This window comes from Pygocentrus nattereri, chromosome 9 (genome assembly GCF_015220715.1).
Source record: "Pygocentrus nattereri isolate fPygNat1 chromosome 9, fPygNat1.pri, whole genome shotgun sequence".
NCBI lineage: Eukaryota > Metazoa > Chordata > Actinopteri > Characiformes > Serrasalmidae > Pygocentrus > Pygocentrus nattereri.
This window is the reverse complement of record NC_051219.1, coordinates 9340870-9367297: the sequence shown is the minus strand read 5'-3', so window position 1 is coordinate 9367297 and position 26428 is coordinate 9340870. Positions and strand designations below refer to the sequence as shown.

At 41.4% G+C, this 26428-nt stretch overlaps 1 protein-coding gene and 1 pseudogene across 1 annotated transcript; one reads left to right on the top strand and one right to left on the bottom strand.

Moving 5' to 3' along the window:
• Positions 1–5466: 5466 nt before the first annotated feature.
• On the top strand, positions 5467–6248 carry LOC108417263 (annotated as a pseudogene).
• Positions 6249–13596: 7348 nt separating this feature from the next.
• LOC108415413 (nuclear factor 7, brain-like) lies at positions 13597–23378 on the bottom strand. The gene is made up of 6 exons (XM_037541585.1): positions 22953–23378; positions 22452–22547; positions 22087–22317; positions 19105–19127; positions 18689–18807; positions 13597–14237 (listed from the first exon to the last, which is right to left on the bottom strand). Exons 1-6 carry the CDS (start codon positions 23355–23357, stop codon positions 13693–13695), a joined length of 1419 nt encoding a protein of 472 aa, XP_037397482.1. The 5' UTR covers positions 23358–23378; the 3' UTR covers positions 13597–13692.
• Between the last annotated feature and the right edge of the window lie 3050 nt (positions 23379–26428).

Here is a 26428-nt window from a genome sequence, read left to right as displayed (position 1 = left end):
TCTGCTTAATGGGTGAATGATCACCCACATCAATACCATGAGCCACAAGATGGGTGCGTGAAGGGACATCTGAGAACAGATCATAGTGAGACTGAATCAACCGAACAATATCACTGTGTGACGGTCAGACAGATTTGCAGACGCTCGCAGATAAAGTGCGGTGACTAATTATCCACTCAGTCCAAAGGGTAAAACACAACTCACAGTATAAGATCCAGTCCAGTAATTGATAACATGAAACCATCTGAAAAAAGGGCAACAGTATCCAAGGGGCAAAAACACAAATCATACACAGGAAAACTCGTCCAAGGTTCGATACACAAAATATACAGAATAGCAGAATCAGCGAACGCTCAGTGATTGTCTAAACAATACTTCGAAGTTCTCAACCTGAGTCCCTGCTTAAATATTAGTAGAGGACGAGCATCAGGTGAAGAGTTCAATAATCAGGCGACTGAGGGCGCTGAGAGGTGCATGGGGAAACCACGTGATCAGTCTGAGAATCTTAGGGTTTGGAGTTTTCAAAGGCCGAGTCCCCTAGCACGTGATCGATCATGTGGTCTCCCCTAGCACTCTGGGAGATGAAGTCCAGCTCCTTCGCAGAGTGCATGACACACTGCAGGGACCATCCTGCGTTAGGGGATATATTCGGGCTTTGGGCAGTATTGGCTCTGAAACCAGTTCAATGGCACAATCATAAGGTCTGTGGGGTGGCAGTTCGAACACTTCCTTTAAATCCAGATATTCAGAAGGAATATTAAACGTAGAATTTGAATCGGGGCTTTCAATGGTTGTGGAACTGAAAGAAAGGGACGGTATACCAATACAATTTTGCACACAATAGTCTGACCATTTTGTTACAGTACGCTCTGTCCAGGAAATTGTAGGATTATGTTTCTCCAACTATGAAGTCCCAAAATCACTTAAAAATCTGATTGCCCCAATATGAGAAACGATAGGGTTTCAGAATGGAGAGCACTGACTTGCGTTTTGATGGGGATAGTAGCCTGGGTAATGGGGCAAGGCCCCACAGGATCGCCATCCAAAGCAGTAACGTTAAGGGTTTGTTGTAAGTTTTGTACAGGGATCTGTAGCTTCTTCACAATCCAAGAATTGATGAAATTCCCCTCAGCTCCTGAGTCGATCAATCCTGAAACGATAATATCATTATGGTGAAGGCACAACCACACCGGTAGTAGAACAGATGTGGAGACCAACCCCTTTGTGGGTATACTCACCATATTAGTTCACTTCGCATGCTTTCCAGGGGTCGGCGCCTTACTTGGAGAGGTCCTCCTGCGCACTCTCTTATACGATGACCGGGTTGCCCACAGAACAGACATAAATGATGGGAGAGACGATGTGGTCTCTCCTCTTGTGATAATCGGGATGAGTCACACAGCATGGGTTCAGAGCTTTCTGTAGGTTCTCTTCTCAATTGAAAATGGTGAGATGTGCTTTTGGGGTTCCTGAAACTTTTTCTTCTTACTGGAGTTCAATAAGTGATCTAGCTTTATTGTCAATGATATTAACTGATCCAAACTTAAATCTTCATCCCCGCTAGCAAGTTCATTAAGGATTTCTGGTTTCAGTCCTTGCCTAAATGTCACCAAAAGGGCAGCCTCATTCCAGCCACTGCTGGCAGCGAGAGTTCTGAACTCTAAGGCGTACTCTACCACAGAATGTGATCCCTGTCGGAACTGGGACAAGCGTCCTCCACTAACTCTTCCCTCAATGGGGTGATCAAAAACGAGTCTGAATTCTTTCAAAAAACGTGCATAGGTCCAGTTACTAAACGAGGACCAGCTAGCAGTAGCCCAGTCTAATGCTTTACCAGCTAGTCTTGATACCACAAACGATATTTTAGCTTGGTCTGCAGCGACGGGTGAATTATCGAAAAACACTGAGCATTGTAACAGGAAACCTCTGCACTGATCCGGATCGCAGGAAAATTTATCGGGCTTACTAACCGGAAATGTAGTTTGTGGAGTACCAGCGGCTGGGGAAGTAGGTGCGAGTACCGCCGTCTGATCAGTCAGATTTGTGGCGCGGAAGTGACTGGACATTTCTTTGATGCTATTCACGAGATTTGCAGACGCTCGCAGATAAAGTGCGGTGACTTTAGTGATCCACTCAGTCCAAAGGGTAAAACACAACTCACAGTATAAGATCCAGTCCAGTAATCGAAAACATGAAACCATCCGAAAACAGGACAACAGTATCCAAGGGGCAAAAACACAAACCATACACGGGAAAATACGTCCAAGGTTCGATACGCAGAACAGCAGAACAGCAGAACCAGCGAACGCTCAGTGATCGTCTAAACAATACTTCGCGAAGTTCTCAACCTGAGTCCCTGCTTAAATATTAGTAGAGGACGAGCATCAGGTGAAAGGAGTTCAATAATCAGGCGACTGAGAGCGCTGAGAGGTGCATGGGGAAACTACGTGACCTGTCTGAGAATCTTAGGGTTTGGAGTTTTCAAAGGCCGAGTCCCCTAGCACGTGATCGATCATGTGGTCTCCCCTAGCACTCTGGGAGATGAAGTCCAGCTTCTTCGCAGAATGCATGACACACTGCAGGGACCATCAGATAAATAGAACCAAAAAGAACCCAAGTCTCCCACAATTTCTGAGTTCTGAAAACGAACCCCAGACAAAGAGCTACATCGCAGGCTCAGACCATCTTCAACAGAATCGGGTGCAGAAGTTAACACAGACAAACAAACAGGAGCAACAGGCGCAGAACCCTCAGGTTCTACCGAAATACACTGTAAAAATGTCTGTAGATTTTACAGTGAAAAACTGTGAAAGCCTGACAGTAAAAGACTGTAAACTCTAAAAAGGTTCAATACAGTTTCTGTAACAGTAAAATCCCGTAAATATGTATAACGTCTAAAACACTATTTCTTACATCTCTTCTCTGGAAAAAATACGTTATTCCAATGTTAAATACTCTTGCACTGTGTTTTTAACCAAAATATTCCGTAAATTAAATAACAGCACGAACTGTAATTTTTCAGTTTATTTTTTGTGAAAAGCACATTTTGTTACTGTTCAATCTAATAGCTTTTGGGCAAGTAACAGAAAATGTACATTTTGTATTGCTTTCCTCTCAGTTAAATACACAAACCATTACGTGCAGCACAAGTGCAAAATCATATTCTGATTCTGAGCAAAATCATAAAACAGTATATCTGGGCTTTTTTCTGTGTTCCAATAATTTAGGTAACCTGGTTTTATTATAAGTTTTCCATATCAACCAACAGAATGTTTCTATGTCTCATGACACATCTTGAAAGAGTAGCTCTAAAATCTGTGGTCAAATCTCTTGCACTGCATTTTGAACAAAATCAAGTAGCATTTTTTACATGGACTACTGGATTAAAGATATGTATATTTTGTGAAGGCCAGCCTGTTATAACATTGTTTTGTGTTCTATTTTGAAACACAAACTTTTTTGCAACTTTAAAAAAATGATAGAATTTCTTTCTTTCTTTCTTTATTTTTAAAAAGTCAATTTTTATAAGGACAATAAAATAGTTTTAAGCGCATTTGAATACAGGTTGTGGACAGAACGCGCGCCTGATTTTGATTACTAAGGGTTGCATCGTTTAGGCGCCGTCCAATCAGCGCATTCGGCAGCCGTTTGTCCGGTTGTGGTTTGAAGTGCTCCGTACAAGTCAGGCTTGAATTGTCTGGTCGTTCTCTTAACGTTGCAGGAGCTCTGCAGTTCATGAAAAGTAGCAAGGTAAACATTTCAAACAGTTTTCCATAAAATGTCTTGGTTTTATTTTGGATATGTGCTTGTTTGACCACGTATTCTTGCTGCATTTGTGGGGAATCGGTTCAGTCTCTAAAGGCGTCTGTTATACAGTGCAAACTGCATCGCAATGAACCACGTTGTATTTTCAAGTGTGTTGAAATTGGCTGTAAGCAGGTGTTTTCTGGATATGCAGCGTTAAAGTCTCACTTCTATCGCCACCATAATGCCATGTCATCAGTTGCTCAGGATATTGATTTAGCTACACTAAAATGCACAGTTTCACTTTGTGAACGTCAAAATGACGGAGTCAAAGAGTTGGTTGCTCACCTGAAGGAGCACATAGTACAGGGACGTGCTGTGAACTGCCCAGTAAGAGGTTGCAAAACTGTGTTCACTGTAAAATCTTCATTTACCTCCCACATGTCCAGAAAACACAGAAACTGTTCTGCAAATGCGATTTGTGACTCACTCAGAGGTCCAAGTTATGAGTGTCCTTCTACAAGTGAGCTTAACGTTACTACCATGCAAGAACCTGCAAGTGTATCACATTCTGAGGAAACTTTTGGGGATATGTCTAATTTCAGTGACCTGATTCTCAGAAATGTGTGTATGTTCTATTTAAAATTACAGGGACAACATCTTATTCCAGCATCTACTATTCAGAGCCTTGTCGAAGAGATTCAGAACATACATGAGTTGGGACAAACATACAGTTTGAATAAATTAAACTTGCTTCTGAAAGATTTGTCAGTATCAGATGAACATACTGTAAAAGTCTGTGACACAGTGAAGGAATCTGACTTGTTCTCAGCTGGCCACACAGGACCTATGAGAACAGCATATTCTAGAGCCCAGTGCTTTAAGGAAATGTTTAATTATGTTGAACCAAAAAGGGTGTTTTTAGGCAGAGATGAGAACAGAACAGAAAGATTTGCATATTATGTTCCTGTGTTGAACACTTTGAAGAGTATGTTAGAGCCAGATCTTTGGCAGGGGCTCATGTCAGTAGATCATGATAATGATGTTTCTGTACGACAGTGAGCGCCGAGTGTTTAATAAGGAATGGACAGCTAAATACTTTTTCACTGAAGTCCGATCAAAGGCCGTATGTCTGATTTGCCACTAAACCGTTGCGGTTTTAAAGGAACACAACCTTAGCCGTCACTTTTCCACCAAGCGCGTTAATTATACTAACAACCTGTCACCGCAAGAGCGGACAGCTACTGCTCAGAGGTTGGCAGCTTTTTAGTTTGCAGGCTCAGCAAAACACCTTATCCCACAAACTGCCACCCAAGAAACAACCACGAAGGCGAGTTATTTGCTGGCATTCAAATCAGCAAAGACCAGCAAGCCTTTCTCCGAAGGGGAGCTTCTCAAACACTGCATGGTAGAGGCAGCAGATATCTTGTGTCCTGAGAGCAAGAACAAGCTTGAAAAAATGAGCTGATCACGCAGGACAGCGACTCGTCGTGTTGAGCTGATTGACGGAGACTTAGTTAGCAAGCTGAACAATAAAGTGGAGTCGTTTACATTTTATTCCTCGGCACTGGACGAAAGTAATGATATAAAGGAGCCTGCTCAGCTTTTCATTTTTATCAGAGGGATAAATGACAGTTTTGAGATAACAGAGGAGTTTTTGGCCATGGAGTCCCTAAAGGGGACAACACGGGAGAGGACGTATATGACAGCGTGTCGGCTGTCATGGAGAGGCACAAGCTACCTTGGAGAGCGCTCGCCAAAGCTGCCACAGATGGATCGCCAAATCTGACGGGAAGAAACGTCGGGCTGCTCAAAAGAATCCAGGACGGGGTGAAGGAGGACAACCCGGAGCAAGAGGTGATTTTCCTACACTGCATAATCCACCAGGAAGCACTGTGTGAATCCGTATTGCAGCTTAACCACGTAGTGAAGCCAGTTGTAACAGTCGTTAACTATATTGGAGCGAGGGGCTTCAGCATCGGCAGTTTATTAAGTTTCTTGAAGAAACTGATGCTGATCACCAGGACTTGCTTTACCACTCCAATGTCCGCTGGTCCAGTTTGGGGAAAGCGTGTCGAGTGTGGGAGCTCAAACAGGAGATTATCTCATTTTTGGAGCTACTTGAGAAAGGTGACGATTTTCCTGAGCTGAGTGACACAGACTGGCTTTGTAATTTAGCTTTTGCTGTGGACATCCTGACGCACATGAATGAGCTGAACATGAAGCTACAAGGAAAAGACCAGTTCGTGCATGAAATGTACACAAACGTGAGAGCCTTCAAAACCAAGCTAGCTCTTTTCTCAAAGCAAATGTCAAACAAGTCATTCACTCATGTCCCCCCGCTGGCTACGCTGAAAGAGGCCCCTCAACATGTGAAAGAACACACAAAACCACTGGACGACCTGCAGGGAGAATTCTGCCGTCGGTTCTCTGATTTTAGTGTCTTGTCCGTTCACACAGGACCCTTAAACGGCACCACAGGAGTTGGAGTTGGAACTTATTGATCTTCAGTGTGACACCGTCTTAAAGGAGAAGTTCAACTCTCTTAAACTGGATGAGTTTTATGCTTCATTAAGCACAGACACATTTCCAAACATCCGGAAGATGGCACAGAGGATGTTGGTGGTGTTTGGCTCTACATGTGTGTGTGAACAGACTTTTAGTGTGATGAACACCAACAAAGCCCCCCACAGATCCCAGCTGAGTGATGAACACCTCAGATCTGTTCTGAGAATTGCCACAACAAAACACCAGACTTCCATGCACTGGCAAAAAAGGGGGATCAGTAACACTGTTCCCACTAAAAGTGACTAAGTTTTAACACTGTTATGCCTTTTATATGTTTATGTTTGACATATATGCACCTGGAGCTGGCCCGGCCTGTCTGTCAAAGTTTAAAAGTCAATGTGGCCCCTGGCCCTGAGCCAAAAAGTTTGCCCACCCCTGTCTTAAATACTGCAGTAGTGATGTGCTATAAAGCTAAACTTGTCAACCCTTTCAGAATTTTACATGTTTCTGCATAAAGAGGCAATACATGTTGTTTGAGTCCTAAAAGTAGATAAAGAGAACCCAATTAAACCAACAAGACAAAATATTATACTAGGTCGTTCACTTAATTAAGGGAAATTTTCCAGTGTCTGCGGCACGGTGGTGTAGTGGTTAGCAGTGTCTCCTCACAGCGAGACGATCCGGGTTGGATTCCCGGTCCGGGTCGTTCTGTGTGGAGTGTGCATGTTCTCCCCGTGCTTGAGTGGGTTTCCTCCGGGTACTCCGGTTTCCTCCCACAGTCCAAACACATGCATGTTAGGTTGATCGATCACTCTAAACTGCCTATAGGCGTGAGTGCGTGAGTGAATGTTGGCCATATGATGGACTGACGAACTGTCCATGGTGTAAGATGGATGGATGGATGGATTCTCTTTATCTACTTTCAAGACTTCTGGTTTATGATATTTTAGAAAAAAATCTGATGTTTTAGGATGTATTTATGCAGAAATATAATTTTTATATACAATTATATCATGTAAATTAATAAGGGGTCAATCAACACCATTTTTGGTTGTTTAGTAATTAATGTATTTATTTATTTTCATCAATAAAAATCCTTGACATTCTTTGACAAACTTTCCTGAAAATTACCAAACATTATAGACTTAACATTTATATCAAACTTAACACCGAGAGCTTTTAGTCTTTCCCACACAACCACAGATCGATCACAGTGAAGTAACAGGTGTTCAATAGTCTCATCTTCCTCACAGTCAGCCGACGGGCACATTGTCGTGGTGACATAGCAGCTCCACTTAACGACACATGGCACAGCCAATCTCCCCACACTGATCAGCCATGCTGTGTCCCTCATGTTCTCCGAGATCTGCCTGGACTCAATGTTTCTGATGCACATCTTACTCTCTGCTTCACTGAGGTGTTTGTGTGGATAAAGACCTCCATGAATGTGTTCGCTTATAATGTTATAGATCTTTTTACTATGAAAATTACACCAGTCGATCTGAAGCTTTACATATTTAAAAATAACATCTCCATATATTAATTTGTAACATGGAACATTTTTTCTTGCCTTTCCTTTCTTTTTCCACCAACTTCTAGTGTTCCCCACCCACACTGCACCTCTCTTTATTGCCTGTGCAACTATTTTACAATAAGCTATTTTGAGTTTTAGTCCAATGTCCATTGCACCAAGACCCCCTAAATTTTTAGATTTATATAAAATTTCCCTTTTAGTGACTTCCCTTGAAGTACCCCAAATACACCGCACACACATTTTATTTAGCCTCATGATGCGTTTTTCATTAGGAGGGAAAACTGTGGCCAGGAACAACAATTTAGACAAAACAAAAGTTTTAATGATTTGAATCCGATGATTTGACCTGTTTACCTAATTTATTAGTCACCCCAGAAATACGAGGGTCCTGCTTGATTTTATTCAAAAGAGGACTTACAGCCATGATACAGAGTGCAGCACTGAAAGGGCATCCCTGTTTAACCCCTCTGTGAATCTCAAACTTCTCTGTTAAAACTCCATTTACACTCATCTGAACTATTGATTTCTTATACAAGACTTTCAGCATATCTATGAATTTTAAAGGGAACCCATAGCACTCCATCACTCCCCACAAGTACTCCCTCCAAATGAAATCAAAAGCCTTCCTCTGGTCCAGACTGATTAAACAGAAGTCCTCTGTTTGCTCATCTGCAATAAGATCCCTAACTATGCATAAATTATCAATCATAAAACGACCCTTTATTGCACACGTTTGCTCAAATTCAATGATTCTATTCAAGAAGTCACTCATTAGGTTCATTAAGACTTTAGCTGAAATCTTATAGTCTATATTCATCACACTTATCTGTCTCCAATTGTCTAAATTAAACTGATCTCCCTTTTTATAAATCAGCGACACTACAGCCTGATAAAAGCTCTCATTTAACATCCCCTTCTCAAAATAATCCATCAGTAGGTCACTTATTTCAGACGAGCCAACTTTATAGACCTCAGCCGGCAGCCCATCTGGCCCCGGAGATTTCCCGTCATTTAGACTTTCGATTGCCCTAAAAATCTCCTTCTTTTCTATACTTTTAGTTCAATTACATAAATCTACTCCACTTCATTTTTGACAAGAGGATAAAACCTGTGTGATTTTCTCCTCCTCAACTGGTAATTTCTTATAAGCCTCTTGACATTTAGTCCTAATAAGCTCTCTTTTCTTTTTCATTATCAATAATATTACCATGATCATCCCTAATTCCTCTAATTCCTTTATTCTCCCTCTTTTCATTACATTTTAATAACATTGTGTGCATTTCCCGTAAAGTCAGTATTTAAAGCTGCTTGAAGCTGTACATTTAAAAAGGTTTCATCATTTATCTTTGATAATTCTGATTTAATTCTACATAATTTATCTTCATCCTCTGCATTCCGACGCCGTTTGCTTTGTAATTCCACAAGTTCTAGCATTAAAGTATTATAGTATTCATTTCTTGCTTTATTCAATTCTTTGCACTTATATTTAAGAACCGACTGAATTTGTTTCTTAAAAACTAACCACATGTCAATCCCTGAACTCGTTAAAATCTTCAGATCTGTAATCCTTTTAATCTCGTGTCACACATTCTTTTAAGAAGCTGTCCATCTCTAGATAGAGGTACATGTTTAGTTTATATTCTATCATTTTCTGCAGTTATAACATTAAAATCACCACACAATATTTACCCCAAATCCCACACAAAGTATCTCATATAGTTTATAAAATGACCTCATCGTGCCAGCTCTGTCAGGGGGTGTATATACATTAACAATTCTTAGCTTTATATTCCTGTACAAACAATCTACAAGCAATAACCTGCCAGGAACAATTTCTCTGCTTTTAATGATCTCAGCATCCTGTTTGAAGAAGATTCCCACCCCGTCAGCACCATCCTCACCCACAGATAATACGGCAGGACCACCAGACCACATTCCCTTAACATTATTAATGTCATTACTATCCTTCAGCCTCAGCTCTTGTGCACATATAGTATCGCATTTTTTGTTGTTTCGACTTTCTATTTTCATCTTTCTACATCTTTCTGTACGTATTCCTCTAACATTTATAGATATAATATTAAGAGACATTTAAAGAAAAACCAAAGGAAAACAACAGCAACCAAAAAAAGGTACCTTAATCATAAACAGAGTTCTTAAAAGTTCTTACTCCTTCATTTCTTTCTGAACACTGGAACTCGACGAAGTCGCTCTTTGTCTGCGCTTCTTAGCCACACTCAGAATGGCAGTGCTAGACTGTGTGGGAGGGAGACTTCCAGCTTGCAGACTATCAACTGTCAGGAGTGAAAAGAACAGCGTCACCTTCGTTCTCCGGTAACTGCCGTCCAGACATCATCACTGCTCCGGTGTCTCCTTGGCCAGGTGACTCTTTCTGATGTCCTGAAGGAGGAAGAATTCCCTCACTGGAATCTGAATCTTCTGAACTGGAATCATTACTGCCAAAGGAGCTGGTGTCAGAGCTGTCGCTGATGGAACTTGTAGACTTTGCCTCTTCTCCATTGTTGATCTGAGCTGGACCCTCATTGCTGATCTGGGCTTCCTGGATGTCCTCACTGGTTTGAGATGGCGTGCTCTGATGTTTTCCATTTTGAGCCATGTTGACGTCAGTAGATGGCATCGGTGTCGGTCCACGTGCTTTATTGCTATAGGAGCTTGGGCATTTACAGTAAGTGTGGCCTTGTTCCTGGCACAAATTACAGATTTCTGTATTTTTACACTCCTTACCTCTATGCCCAAACTCCCCGCACCGCCAACACTTCAAGGTCTCACAGTCTTTCACTTGATGGTCTTGGGAACCTCAAATGTAGCACCTCTGTACCTGACCAGGGTATGAGATCCTGCCGTTATACGACCCAGCGAGATTGAATTTGGGATCTGATAGAGATTGCCATCGGGGTCATGACGTAACTTCACTTTATAACGGCGGACTCTTTACCACAGTCCAAACTGACCCAGATGTTTAAACACAGGCTGTAGAATCTCACAGTACCTGCGTAGGTACTGCTCAACATCAGCATCCGCCACCTTGCCTGTCCAGAACTTAACATAGACGAATCTAACATCTTGCGGAGCAGAGGTGTCCAGCTTCTAGTTCTTCCAGAAGCCATATCCAACACTAGCATCAAATATTTGAGTAAAACTCTTCAAGGCTCCTTCCTGAAACAAGATGATTTCAAAGTCTTTGCGATTTGGAAGCGCTATAAATGAGTAGATATCTTGTGCATTAATCCATTGGCTCCTCAACAGCTGAGACCCCACTTCTGAACGATTTGGAGCTTCTCCAAGGGCCACATAACGTAACTAAGCCCAATGCCTCCCCACCACTGGCGGGGACGCACCCCTAATGGACATAGCTTCTTAAACGTCGAAGTTTTGACAGATTTCAAAGTTCACTTTAAACTTGGGGCAGAAATTGGCAAGGAAATCAAGTTCAGAGCCGCAAGGCACTGATTTAAATCAGAAAAAGGAAAACACCAAAACCACCGGTCTTGCCTCTTCCACTCATCTTCCACTTCTATCAGCTTCATCAAACACAGCTCCTTTTGGTGCCCGCCCCTTAGATCGATTTCTCCGCTTTAAGGCCGGACAAACAGCAGTAAGAGCCGAATTCATGGCAATAAAAGCTTCCCCGGTTCTCATTTGGGGTCAGTGGTTTAGATCTTCTCATACTCCTCGAACATTTCTCTGTGTGAGATGTTTCCCGACGCAAAGACCAAGCGAAAGTGCTCTTGTGCGTCAACACGAATTCGTCCGCACGCCCTGCAGCCTGAGTCACAGCAGCAGCTCTCCGTTCATTCAGATGAACCACAACCTTCTCCGGTAACGAATTCAGAAGATCTTCCAACAGAACGACTTCACGGAGCTGCTCATAACTGGTCACCTTGCTGGACTGACACCCTTCATCAAAAAGCGACTCTTCTCACGCGCAAACCCCACAAAAGTCTGACTGGCGGTTTTTTACTATGAATCTCTGAACCACAGCAGAGCTTTAAAGATCTGATGATGGAGAAAAATGCAGGATGATGGAGAAATAAAATCTACACTGAAAACGAGTGAAATCTCACTCAGAGAACGTTTCTAATGCTGTCATGATATCAGGAGCCACTCTGTGACACTTCAAACCAGCATTTTATCTCACTCAGACATGTCAGGATGGAGCGGTACAAACACATTATTTAAAATATACAGTGGTGTGAAAAAGTGTTTGCCCCCTTCCTCATTTCCTGTTTTTTTGCATGTTTGTCACACTTAAGTGTTTCGGAACATCAAACCAATTTAAACAATAGTCAAGGACAACACAAGTAAACACAAAATGCAATTTGTAAATGAAGGTGTTTATTATTAAAGGAGGAAAAAAATCCAAACCATCATGGCCCTGTGTGAAAAAGTGATTGCCCCCTAAACCTAATAACTGGTTGGGCCACCCTTAGCAGCAACAACTGCAACCAAGCGTTTGCGATAACTTGCAATGAGTCTTTTACAGCGTTCTGGAGGAATTTTGGCCCACTCATCTTTGCAGAATTGTTCTAATTCAGTTACATTAGAGGGTTTTCGAGCATGAACGGCCTTTTTAAGGTCATACCACAACATCTCAATAGGATTCAGGTCAGGACTTTGGCTAGGCCACTCCAAAGTCTTCATTTTGTTTTTCTTCAGCCATTCAGTGGTGGACTTGCTGGTGTGTTTAGGATCATTGTCCTGCTGCAGAACCCAAGTTCGTTTCAGCTTGAGTTCACGAACAGATGGTCGGACATTCTCCTTCAGGATCTTTTGGTAGACAGCAGAATTCATAGTTCCATTTATCACAGCAAGTCTTCCAGGTCCTGACGCAGCAAAACAGCCCCAGACCATCACACTACCACCACCATATTTTACTGTTGGTATAATGTTCTTTTTCTGAAATGCAGTGTACCTTTTACGCCAGATGTAATGGGACACACACCTTCCAAAGAGTTCCACTTTTGTCTCATCAGTCCACAGAATGTTTTCCCAAAAGTGTTGGGGATCATCAAGATGTGTTTTGGAAAAATTGAGATGAGCTTTAATGTTCTTTTTGCTCAGCAGTGGTTTTCTTCTTGGAACTCTGCCATGCAGGCCATTTTTGCCCAGTCTTTTTCTGATGGTGGAGGCATGAACGCTGACCTTAACTGAGGCAAGTGAGGCCTGCAGTTCTTTGGACGTTGTTGTGGGGTCTTTTGTGACCTCTTGGATGAGTCGTCGCTGCGCTCTTGGGGTAATTTTGGGCGGCCGGCCACTCCTGGGAAGGTTCACCACTGTTCCATGTCTTCGCCATTTGTGGATAATGGCTCTCACTGTGGTTCGCTGGATTCCCAAAGCTTTGGAAATGGCTTTATAACCCTTTCCAGACTGATAGATCTCAATTACTTTCTTTCTCAATTGTTCCTGAATTTCTTTGGATCTCGGCATGATGTGTAGCTTTTAAGGATCTTTTGATGGACTTTACTGTGTCAGGCAGCTCCTATTTAAGTGATGTCTTGATTGAGAACAGGTGTGGCAATAATCAGGCCTGGGTGTGGCTAGAGAAACTGAACTCAGGTGTTAAAAACCACAGTTATAGTATGTTTTAACGAGGGGGGCAATCACTTTTTCACACAGGGCCATGATGGTTTGGATTTTTTTTCTCCTTTAATAATAAACACCTTCATTTACAAGTTGCATTTTGTGTTTACTTGTGTTGTCCTTGACTATTGTTTAAATTGGTTTGATGTTCCGAAACACTTAAGTGTGACAAACATGCAAAAAATCAGGAAATGAGGAAGGGGGCAAACACTTTTTCACACCACTGTACATGCAGTGACATATTCTTATGATCATAATTCAGACACTCACTACCTTATAAATGATCATTCTAAGCAGCTTCAGCTTTAACTGTGCTGCTCCACTGTTACTGATTTCTTCACTGGTAAGATCCTCAGAGGATGAACAGAATAATTATAGAAAAACGGTAAAACTCTCTGAGTGAAAGTGTGTGTTATAGTGTGCAGGTGTGTGTTGGTTAGAAGTTCAGTGAAGGTCACTTTCCCCCTGTCCCAGTCCAGCTGCACTCTGACCCTCTGCGGCTTCTCTTTAGGTGTGAAGGAGTGAACTGCCTGTCCTGGACAGAAAATCAAGATTTCATTAATGCTTTTATCGTAGTTCAGCCTCCACACTGAACCCCTGACAGAGTTTCCTTTTCTTGTTACAGACTCTGTGATCACACCCAGTGACCAGTTATCACTGTCTCCAACCTGGACGTCCCAGCAGTGAATCCCTGAGTTAAAACCCTCAGAACCCAGAACACACCACCACTCATCAAATCTCTCTGGATTATCAGGAAGTGATGAACTCTGTTTCCTCTTTTCTACAGCAGTGAGATCATCAGACAGGTGGAGGTCTGGATGTGCAGTGTTGGGGTCCAGAGTAACAGGGGCTGAGGAGAGAGAACACAATGAAACATCATGTTTTTCTCTCGTTTCTGTAAATGTTTCACCTCTACAGACTGTTTTCTTTACTGTGAGTGAAACAGCTTTAGAGGTAGATTCCAGAACTCAGATCAACTTTAATCCTGGACTAAATGTTGATGTTCAGTTCAGAGCAGCACTAAAGTGCATGTTCAGTAGTGAGTGGTCATTACAGTCCAGTGACTGATCTGAGTGCAGCATTTTTCTGTAGGGATTCACTCACAGAGCTGAACGTCCATCAACATCTTCACTCTCACAGACTTTCAGATCATTTCGTGATGCGTTTTATTTTTTATTAATTATTACAATAAATTATTATTATAAATTATAAAACAGTCCATTTTCCCTCTCCATCAAATGATCAAAATCTGATCTCCACACATTTCCTGAACGTCTGTGATCCAGTTAATGATGAGATGATATCATATCTATTATCTACTGTATCATCACTGTAATCTATATAACATCAGTTTAATATTTATTGTTCTGGGCTGCTGTGCAGAAAACACTTCATTTGGTTTTGAGAAGAAAAAATAAAATTGAATATGAAGTGAAAATATAAACTTGTTTGGAGTAAGAAGACCCCCAGACATGCTGTAGAGACCCCTTTAGAATACTGACCTAAATACATTATTGAATCAGATTTAATCTTCTTATCATCTGCCTCCATCTTGCCCTATACATTGCCTCCTCTACTTTCACACCAACCATCTCCCTGTCCACCTTAACTATGTCCATAAACCTTCTCTGAGGTCTACCTCTTCTCCTTCTACCCGGCAGCTCCATCTCCAACATTCTTTGCCCAATATATCCACTATTCCTCCTCAACACATGTCCAAACCATCTCAACCTGCCTCTCTGGCTTTATCTCCAAACTGCTCCACCTTCACTGTCCCTCTGATCTGCTCATTTCTAATCTTGCCCATCCTTGTCACTCCCAACGAAAATCTCCGCCACCTCCAGCTCAGCCTCCTGTCTTTTAGACAGAGCCACAGTCTCCAAACCATACATCATAGCAGGACGCACTACTGTCTTGTAAACCTTCTCTTTCATTCTTGCTGCTATCCTTCTGTCACACATCAGCCCTGACACCCGTCTCCACCCACTCCATCCTGCCTGCACCCTCTTCTTCACCTCTTTTCTACACTGTCCATTGCTCTGGATGGTTGACCCAAGATATTTGAAGTCATCCACCTTTACGACCTCTACTCCTTGCATCTTCACCTTTCCACCTGCCTCCCTCTCATTCACACACATGTATTCCGTCTTGTCTCTACTGACCTTCATTCCTCTCCTCTCCAGTGCAAACCTAAACCTCTCCAGATTCTCTTCCACCTGCTCTCTACTCTCACCATAGATTACAATGTCATCTGCAAACATCATGGTCCATGGAGCCTCCTGCCTGACCTCATCTGTCAACCTGTCCATCACCATTGCAAACAAGAAGGGGCTCAAAGCTGATCGCTGATGTAACCCCACCTTCACCTTCAAACCATTTGTCACTCCAACTGCACACCTCACCACTGTCTCACTGTCCTCATACATGTCCTGCACCACCCTAACATACTTTTCAGCTACACCTGATTTCCTCATACAGTACCACAGTTCCTGTCTTGGCACCCTATCATATGCTTTCTCTAGATCCACACAGACACAATGCAGCTCCTTCTGACCTTCTCTGTACTTCTCTACCAACACTCTCAATGCAAAAAGTGCATCTGTGGTACTGTTTCTGGGCATGAAACCAAACTGCTGCTCACTGATCTGAACCTCTCGCCTTAGCCTTGCTTCAACACCTCTTTCCCATACCTTCATGGTGTGGCACATCAACTTTATACCACTGTAGTTACTGCAGCTCTGCACATCACCCTTGCTCTTAAAAATGGGGACCAGTATACTGCTTCTCCACTCATCAGGCATCCTCTCACTCTCCAGGATTTTGTTAAACAACCTGGTTAATAAGTCCACTGCATTCTCTCCTAAACATCTCCATACCTCCACAGGTATGTCATCTGGACCAACTGCCTTTCCATTCTTCATCCTTTTTAAAGCTGCCCTCACTTCCACCTTCCTAAATCTCTGCACTTCCTGATCCACTATCTCTCCCCCCGTTGTTCTCCTCTCTCTCGTTTTCCTCATTCATTAGTTCTTCAAAGTACTCCATCCATCCACTCAACACTCTCTGTTCACTCACTAGTACATTTCCCTCTCTATCCTTTATCAGCCTAACCTGCTGTACATCCTTTCCAGCTCTATGTCTCTGTTTAGCCAAACGATACAAGTCCTTTACTCCTTCTTTACTGTCCAGCCTCTCATACAGCTCATCATAGGCCTGATCCTTTGCCTTTGCCACCATTCTTTTTGCTATGCGACTAGCCTCACAGTACTCCTGCCTACTTCCTTCATCTCTCTGGTTATCCCACTTTTTCTTAGCTGCTTTCCTCTTCTGAAAACTCTCCTGGACTTCCTCATTCCAACTTTCCTTGTCTTCTTTCCTCTGACCAGACGAAACACCCAACACATTCTTGCCAGTTTCTCTCACCACCTTAGCTGTAGTTTATCAGTCCTCAGGTAGCTCCTCACTGCCCCCAAGGGTCTGTTGCAATTTTTCCCTGAACTGCTTGCAACCATCCTCCTCCTTCAGCTTCCACCATCTAATCTTTGGCTCTGTCTTCACTCTCTTCCTCTTCTTTGTTTCTAATCTCATTCTACAGACAACCACCCTATGCTGCCTTGCTACACTTTCCCCTGGCACCACTTTACAATCTCCAATCTCCTTTAGGTGGCATCTCCATCCATCCATCCATCCATTTTCTAAGCCGCTTCTCCGTCAGGGTCGCGGGGGATGCTGGAGCCTATCCCAGCAGTCTTCGGGCGGAAGGCAGGATACACCCTGGACAGGTCGCCAGTCCATCGCAGGGCAGGTGGCATCTTCTGCTAAGGATATAATCCACCTGTGTGCACCTCCCTCCACTCTTGTATGTCACCCTGTGTTCTTCCCTCTTCTGAAAATACGTGTTCACCACAGCCATTTCCATTCTCTTTGCAAAATCTACAACCATGTGACCTTCAGCATTTCTGTCTTTCACACCATACACACCCAGCACCTCTTCATCCCCTCTGTTCCCTTCACCAACATGTCCACTGAATTCTGCACCAATCACTAATCTCTCCTCTCTAGGAACACCATCTACCACTTCATCCATCTTACTCCAAAATTCCTCTTTCTCCTCTAACTGACAACCAACCTGTGGTGCATATGAACTGACCACATTCAAAATTACTCCATCAACCTCCAACTTCAGGTTCATGATCCTGTCTGACACTCTCTTTACATCCAGAACACTTTTCCCAAGACACTTGTCCCAACACTTGTCCCAAGCTACTCCATTTCTCTTCCTCTCTACACCATGATAGAACAGTTTGAATCCACCTCCAATGTTCTTGGCCTTGCTTTCTTTCCATCTGGTCTCCTGGACACACAGATTATCTACCTTCCTTCTCTCAATCATGTCTGCAAGCTCTCTGCCTTTCCCCTCATTGTCCCTATGTTCAGAGTCCCTACTCGAACCTCCACACTTCTGCCTTTCCTTCTCTCTCACTGCCTTCTAACCAGCCTTCCTCCTCTCCTCTTTGATGATCTTCGACCTACAGTAGTCCAATTTCCACCGGAAATATATAAAATATAAAAATATTGTATTATTTTATTTTGAATTAAAAAATATACTAAAAAGTGAAAAAGCACAAATACATTTTTAAACACTGTTCATTTTAATTTGATTCGTTTGTGTTTTGGTCTTTATTGGATTATTTGTCTTTTGAAAGTCAAACTGTTTTTTGAGTGACTTTATTATTATTGTTTCATTTTACTGATTAACATTGTTACAAAGAATATAAAACATTTGTATTACTGTCTTTTTGAAAATTATAAAGTTTTACTATAAATGATAAAATTCTATCTTGATCATATTTTTAATAAATTAATGAAATTGATGTTTCAAGAGTTTAAAATTCTGCTCAGCTTAAATTTACACATAATATTTTTAGTGTTTACTTGGATCAGTAACACAATTACAATGAGAGAAATTATTTCTCATAAATGAAACTTACATGGAAAAAGAATTTGACAGAATTAAAAAAGACATAAAAATTTTATTTAATTTTTTAATCAATTGGATTAAAATCTGATTCTTCTTCTTTAACTGGAGTTTATTTTATCTCCACACTTCCCGTTTGATCTGAGTGAGATTTCTGCACAGTACAGTATTCATACTTTCACTTAAGTACAGTTTCAGTCTCCTTTATACCCCCTGAATAAAGAGAACATGATAACATGTTACTAATAGTTTATAAACAGTGTGTCATTAGTGCAGAAGCAGGCTGTGTGTGAGAGATCAACCCTAAGAGAAACAGAACTTACTGTACTGGAGAACCTCCTGCATGTTCTCCCACACTCTGAACTTCAGGTTGGAAAGGTGCTTCCCAACATTGATCAGAGCTCCTGATGTCTTCTCTGGATCCTTTGGTGTGAGCTGAGCTCTGAGAACAGAAGACTGTGTGAAATATATCACTGTAGAAACTTTACAGCCTGTCATTTATTTCACTAAATATCAATATTTCATCACATTTATTGTCTGGAGAGTCAATAATTCTGTAGTTTCTGTTAAATAAATATTTCTGCTTCTGTTCTCATCACTACAACATTAACACACAGTCCTTATTCCCCCTCATTTCATTAGAATACATTCATATTTACAATAAACACAATATACTGTAGATTTAAATGTAATAATTACTGTAGCATTAGATAAAATGTGTGGTCTGACATTTACTCACTGTTTCTCTGTGGACTTGAAGTTCTGAGAGGGAAACAAAAAGAACATTGTAGTTAAAAGTGAAGAGACTTTTCAGGAGTTTTTCAGATGAAACACACAAACACCAGCAAACAGCCAAGTTAGTGACATTATCCAGCATTTCATCTCAATAAAACTTTACCTTCTAAATAACTACTTAATAAAACTCAGTATGTTTGTTATTTATTAATAAATCTAATCAGTCAGATGTTGATAAAGGAGTTTGACTGGATGGATTTTGAGAGGCAGGGACCACAAACTAGACAGATGAGCAAAATGCAAACAAATCCATCAACCAGTCGTCAACAAACAGACGCAGGTGAAGATCTAATGAGGCTCACTTGGAAACACGGCTAAGAATTACAGGAGAACCACCAACAAGAGAACCAGAGCCAAACTAACAACAAGCAGCAGGTTTGTGGATAATGAGGCGGCAGAGGCGGAACGTTCAGAGGATCCAGGAGAAGCTCCACTGATGATCAGACACAGAGTCAGAAGATCTGCTCATTTCTTTTTTTCTAATTTATAAAATGTCAATATAGAACCATCAGGGCGGATCTACAGGCTGACAACTGGGCGCAGCTGCCACCTCCTCCACAGCTTTAACTACCCTGATTATGCAGACACTAAAATATGACACCAAACTGTATTAAACACAAAGTCACTCCTAAAAGTCTTAAAATGGGAAAGAACACAAACTGAATCTGTTCTGTCATGTTATTTATGAACATTGACACAAGAATTTGAGACACTGCAGGAATTTATCAGTGATGTAAATATACTGTGAAATGTTGACGTGGCTTTGAGTTTCGGTTTTGTAATCTCTCCTCATTCAGAGAGAGAGGAGTCTGGTCTGGTATGATGGGAAATACCTGCTCAGGGACGTGTAAAGTGGCTGTTGAGTGAACAGACTTTCCTATAAGGACTTTGGTTTGTGTCATTAACTCTGTAGTTTCCTTCTGAGCTTGCAGGTTAAAAGGAATTTACCTGGAGTTTCAATTGTTACTCAGTTAACCTTCACTTGTTCTGAACTGCAGTTAAATTCAGCCTAAGACTTCATCTCAGTCTTCCAATCACCAGAGATGTAAACTCGAGACACAGGATTTGGACTCGATTCTGACTGGAAACACAATTTGGTGACTTGAGACTCGACTCGACAAAATCAAGATAGACTTGTAGCTTGACTTTGTCTTGATTACCAGTGACTTGAAGTTTGACTTGGATTTGAAGCACATGACTTGGGAAGACTCGAGAACAACTTAAGACCCAAAGCTGAAGAAATGTGGAGAGTCTGACTGCAGACGGGACTCTACACAGCTGCTGACTTTTCATATGAACGTTTTTTCCCCTTAAATGGTGCAGAAGTTACACACCGGAACCGAACGGAAAATTTAAAGAAGAAGCTGCTGGAAAATAAAAAGTCAACTTCAGCTTCATAGATTCACCATCAGTTTGCTGTCTTTTCTCTAAATTATGCTCAGCTCAACTCATTCGGTTTGTTGTCTGTTGTCTAAATACATTTCAAGCTAGTGTTTGATTTTAGTTTAATGAGCTACTTTTAGTGCTGACTAAGTTTATGTTTCTCTAACATAAAACTAATTAACTCTAGTTTATTTTTTTTATTATTCATTTCAACAACACTTTGAAACCTCATGTGTAGTAGCACTGCTCCTTGTGTAGCTATCATGTCTGTCATTTGTGTACCACGGAGTTTGTGTTTTGTTATTCTGAAGTGTAAAAACTTATAATAATTAGTAATACTGAGCCACACACTGCTAACATGCTGTCATTAACAGACTCTAGTATTGTTACCATCAGTTTTGGTGTTCAGTGTTAAAATGGCCCTAAAACAGCTGAAGAATTCATTATGACTTGTTTAGGACTTGAAGATTAGGACCTTAGCCTCAAATTAGGACTTGCCTGTACTGACAGTGGATTTCACTTATGACTTGAATGTCAAGACTTTACCTACTTGCAACTTAATGACTTGTTTCCACCACTGATCACTGCTCAGCAATTGCTGCTATCAAGCTTTCTGGTCCTTAGCGCTAGTGTGTCATGTATTTTGAATTTTGACCAACCTGTCATTTTCTACCCATTTCTAAACCTAAAAACAAATTTACAGAATATCAGCAGGTCTTAAAAGTCTTTGGCAAAAGTTAAGAGGGTTATGCCAAAATATTAAAGAAAATATGTCCTTCTACTCAAGAAGTGATACGAGGTAAAATATAAAGGATCCATAATCATTTTTTCATGGCCATGGCAGTACGCTTTAGCCCGAGAATGCTTGCTAATTGAGTAAACGGGCTGTATTGTTTTTCCTCGGCATCTCAGCTGCCTGATCTGAAATAGTCATGAGAACTATGCTGGGCATAAGTTGTGCCTGTAGGGAGTGGATGCTTTTTAAATGCTTTATAGTAAAGAGTGCTGCAGTGTTGGTTTGGACTTGAGTAAATTCTCGTTTATGTGAAGACTCAGACTATAGTTGGCAGAAGTACTGGCGAAGGTATAATAATGTCCAAACACTGTATATCAAAACCGATAAGCTATGCATGTTGGTTGCTACTGTTTTTGAAAAGTTTGTTCAGTTGTCAGGATCTATATGGATAGTTCTCTTTATAAAGGTCTAAATAAATACATGTGGATTCCATGTGAACATGTCACCCTGAGAGAACTTCCTTACATCTCTAGTAAAACTTTTTAGATCTGTCTCTTCTTCCCATCAGCTATCCTGGTTTAGTCAGTGTCTACCTTACAGGCATCAGATGCTCACAGTACCCAACACTAACAATCTCACACGGTGGATCATTGTGATTGTAGAGATCTTCATACTAATACTCCCCTTTCATACTAAACCATTTAACTCACCTTTTTTTTCTAATGTTGGTTTGAGAAGCACTTCCTTCAGAAGTACAAAGAGAAAGAAGCTGATTTTGTGTTTAAATCAGAAAAAAGAGGTTCATACCTGTAAGAACAGAACATCCTCAGCCTCCATCTCCTTCTCTGTGTTCCTGATTGTGTCTGAAAGAGCTGAGATTTCTCCATTCATCTCCTCAATCTTCCTCCTCATCATCTGACTCTTCTGCTCCTCTTCCTCCTTCAGTGCAGCTATCCTTGCTGCTTCTTCATCTCTTAGAAACTGGTGAAGCTTCTCAAACTCCTCCTTTATCTGCCTCTCTGTGTGCTGGGCCTGCGTCTGGAATGAGAGACGATTAGGAAACACAAACTCTAACAGATGATCTACAAGCGTTTACCACCTACAGGAGAAGTGGACCCTCATCAGAAACATGACCTCAGCAACATGTTTCACAGTTCAAGATGATGTTTCACCTTAATGTGGGCGGCTGTTTGGTCATAGTCTCGTTTAGCTTCCTCTAAGACTCTCAGATTCTTCTGTAGAGGCTCCAAAGCAGACTTGAGTTTATCCTAGAATCAAACAACAGTTCAGATAAGTGCATTCTCCACCTTTTACTTACTATCTGATTTACCATCTAGTAACAGTTGTCCTACAGACTGCAGTAGATAAGAGAGTAAAAGCAGTTTTATTCTCAATCTGAAAATCAGAAGAGATTTATTTCATTTTTGTACAGAAACAATTAAGGTTACATTTTACATTGACCGTCATATTGAATTCAGCAACAGAGCATTTTTATGACTGATATTTCACTTGTGCTCTTTGCTGGTTTGCTGAAACCACACCCACTGACTGACTTCACCTTCAACACACATAACAGGTTAATCAGGACCTGAACTCAGAAAGAATTTATAATATTTTTTGAGTTACATTTTAGACATGAAGATACTCTTAAATTAATGCAACAATTTTCATACCTTAAACTCAGTCACAACTTCATCTACTGGACAGAATTTGTGATTTCTGTGTTTCTTTGAAGTCTGACACACCACACAAACAGGCTGCTGATCATCCAGACAGAAGAGTTTGAGTTTCTCATTGTGCAAAATGCAGAGCCCCTCAGACCCTGCTGAAGATCTCTGCCTCCTGCTCTCTAGAAAAGCCTCACAAAGGTTCTTCAGTACGAGGTTAAAAGGAGGATGATCTTTTGAGGATCTTCTTCTACAGACTGGACATTCTTGAGACCCCTTAGTTTCCCAGAACTTCTGCAGGCAGGTTTTACACACACTGTGGCTGCACGACAGAACAACAGGATCCCTGAAGATGTCACAGCACACAGGACATGAAAGCTGTTCTTCTGAAAGAGGGTTTCTAGCAGCCATTTCCTCCAACTGCTGCTGTGCTGTTTCTCTGTTGCTGCTCCTTCAGTCCAAACTCCACTTTCTCTTTCAGGACGTCTGTAATGATCAGAGCAGCTCAGTGGAGAATCAGCCACCGTAGCCCTTCAACCCACTGAGTGAGTTTTAGCTCCTTTCAGAATCACACAGCAAGAAACAAACACATACAGTCACTGTTTAAAAGCTCCTCATTGGCATCTCTGAGTGGAGTGAAAGCAGAATGAAGATCAGGAGACAGGATGACATTCATCTGCTTCATCAGATAGAGGAGGTGTAGAGGAGGAGGAGCTTTTAAAAGGAGGAGTCAGTCAGATGATCTATTCTGTGTTTTCATATTTCCTCCTTATTTGCTGCACGAATTTACATGAACGGTGAAACATTCACTGCATTTACAGTGATTTTGTTGTTGTTCTAGATATTTATGTGATTTATGTTCTTCTACTACTTCTCATTCTTATTGTTCCTGCTGACTGGTGGAGTCTGGACATGACAGCAATAAATATCTGGTGGTTTGGATTCTGGAAAACGGCTCCCTCCCTTTTACTTCCATCTCACTGCCCACAGTTAGGCCTATATTAGGTATGATACCATGAAGGTAAAATCTGCTAATTTGAACTTGCCAGTTTTTAAAATACTAGTTTGTCTTCATGATTAGTCTCTGTAGAAATCAGACATGCAAATCCCCCCTGACCTCCTGTTTTGCCATTTTGACTGTAGTGACTAATATTTTCCAAAGATTGATCATAATATTGCCATAACTCTCTACAGGACAATGGGACAGTTCATCTGCTGCTGGAAACCAAAGCACCTAGAATAGAGTTTGTCCATCATCACGCCCAGAGTTTAAGGCACTAATGAGTCCACTGAAAAGCATTAATTTAGGATCCAGTGCTGAATTACAGACCAATAAAGATCTATGATATGGAGAATAGACAATTACTTGATTGACATTTCTAACTGTTTTTTAATAGTGCCATTTTAAAGCAGGTTAAAAGATAAATACTAACACAAGGCTGAAACTTTGAAAGACCACACACACACACACACACACACACAGACACACACACACACACACACACACACACATACACGTACACACACACACACATTTTCTAAGCCGCTTCTCCCTAAGGATCGCGTGGAGTAATGTAATGTCATGAAGAAGTAATTACCTTTAAATGAACAGTGTAATTCTGTATTGCACAAAATCCAACTTACTAATTTTAATTTTAAATTTTAATTGAAATTTTAAAAATACAGTCGGCCCAACTTTCTCATGATGGTTCAAGTTAACTGATTTAAGGACCTGTACTGAGTTCAGGACTGTTTCATAGCTCACACCTCGCATAAGCTCACAATTTCAATAAGACGAGATGTAACCTTTAATATGAGTTCTAGTGTCTGGCCGGTTCTGAAGTTCTGCAGACTGAACCAGTAGCGTCCAAATGATTCTCTATAAACACAGAGCTATATAACAGAGTAAATCAAACCCAGTGTACAAACTACACATAGAAGGATTTTTGCTGCAAAAGTGAATAATAACAGCCATTAGTTCCTCTATCTGGGTTCTATTGTACATTCTCTGTAGCTGGACTAAGTTGCATATAGTAGGAAATAGTAATATCTGCTCTGTGGTGGTCCTGGTTGGGGTCCAGATCATTGATGAACAAAGTAAAAGGGCTAAAAAATTATCCAGAGAAACAGATCAACTACAATCTGCCACTGCAACTACAAAGGGCAGCTGTACATTAATGGGCCTGGTTTAATGGACAATGAGCATAAACACAAGTTAGCTGTACTTAATGAAGTGTCCAGTGAGTGTAGACAGCGGTTTACTGCACTCACTAGTTTAGCTTGTCATTTTTTGGTAAACATCACTGAAGCTGTTTCTTTACTTGTGTAATTGTTCTTCCACTGATTTTCTCTGCATTGTAAGTTCTGTATGTGTTGTTTAGACAGGTAAAGCATTTCCACACACCACTGAACACAGGTGAGACTTAACTGTTCAATTTAGAGGACATGATGCAGAACATAGCAGCTTAATGTGTAGACCTGTTGTCTTAGAGCTGTGGCAGATCATTGATCGCTCAGCTGTGTTCACCTGTGCTGTACGTCCTCTTCTATTTCTTTACACAGTCATTGTTTTACTGTAGAACTGGACACTCACTGTGTTCTTTAGGTTTCATGACACAACTTCTGTTCCTTAGTACTGATTTCCAAAGAACGCTGCAGTTCATTTCAGAAGGCTTTGTTTAGTGAGAGGGAAGTAATGGTTACTTTTCTTTTTTAAGAAAGAAAGAAAAGTCAGTTCAACTCAAAGAGCTTCAGTCGAGATTAGCTGTTTTCTTAGTACAACAAATGTTCTCATGTTAGCTCAACTCAATATCACAGTGCAGGCCATCTGGTTGTTTGGACACAAATCTCCAGCAAATTTGCCCAACTGGAAGAAGCTGGTGAACAAGAAGCCAAATTCAGCACCGGCTGTTTGTGTGAAGATCAATATTAATGAACTCCTACAGGAGAAATTCTTTCTACTGTTTAGTTAAAGTGTTTTGAAACATGCTGAGTAAAAATGACGAGACCTGCTCTGCATCTAACATCAGTCTGACGAGCTCCAGTGTTAGCTTTAGCATTAGCTCGTCTGAGGGCGTGGCTTGTGGAAAAACAGCTGATTAATGCTGCGACCCCGCGGGTCAGTCTCGGGGAAAAGGGGGTCAGTAACATGCGGTTTGAATGTGATGTTTGAAGTACGAACCAGGAAGGAACAAGACACGACAGTTCAGCGTCTTGTGCCCCGTTTATTTCACTCCGCACCGGCTGCGACTGAGTGAGCCTGGGTGAGTATTTACAGCGGAACCGCAGGAGGGCCAGCAGGACCATCAGTGCAAGGCACTTCACTTCCACTTCAACTGCGCCGCTTCACTAACCAGACACGCGGCACAGTCCCATGAACACAACACCCAGCTCGTGTGTCCGTCGAGCAGTCAGGAACAAATGAACCCCCATGGAGCGCAGGGGGGTCGCCAGCCTCCTCACTAGCCTCGCCGCTCTTCCTT

Excerpts from the sequence above, each read along its gene's own strand:
- LOC108415413 (XM_037541585.1), bottom strand. The coding sequence starts at position 23,357 with ATGGCTGCTAGAAACCCTCTTTCAGAAGAACAGCTTTCATGTCCTGTG. Across the intron at positions 19,128-22,086 it reads AGGATGTTCTGTTCTTACAG|AACTTCAAGTCCACAGAGAA; the intron begins GTATGAACCTCT and ends TTTCCCTCTCAG. Across the intron at positions 14,238-18,688 it reads GCAGGAGGTTCTCCAGTACA|CCCCTGTTACTCTGGACCCC; the intron begins GTAAGTTCTGTT and ends CTCTCTCCTCAG.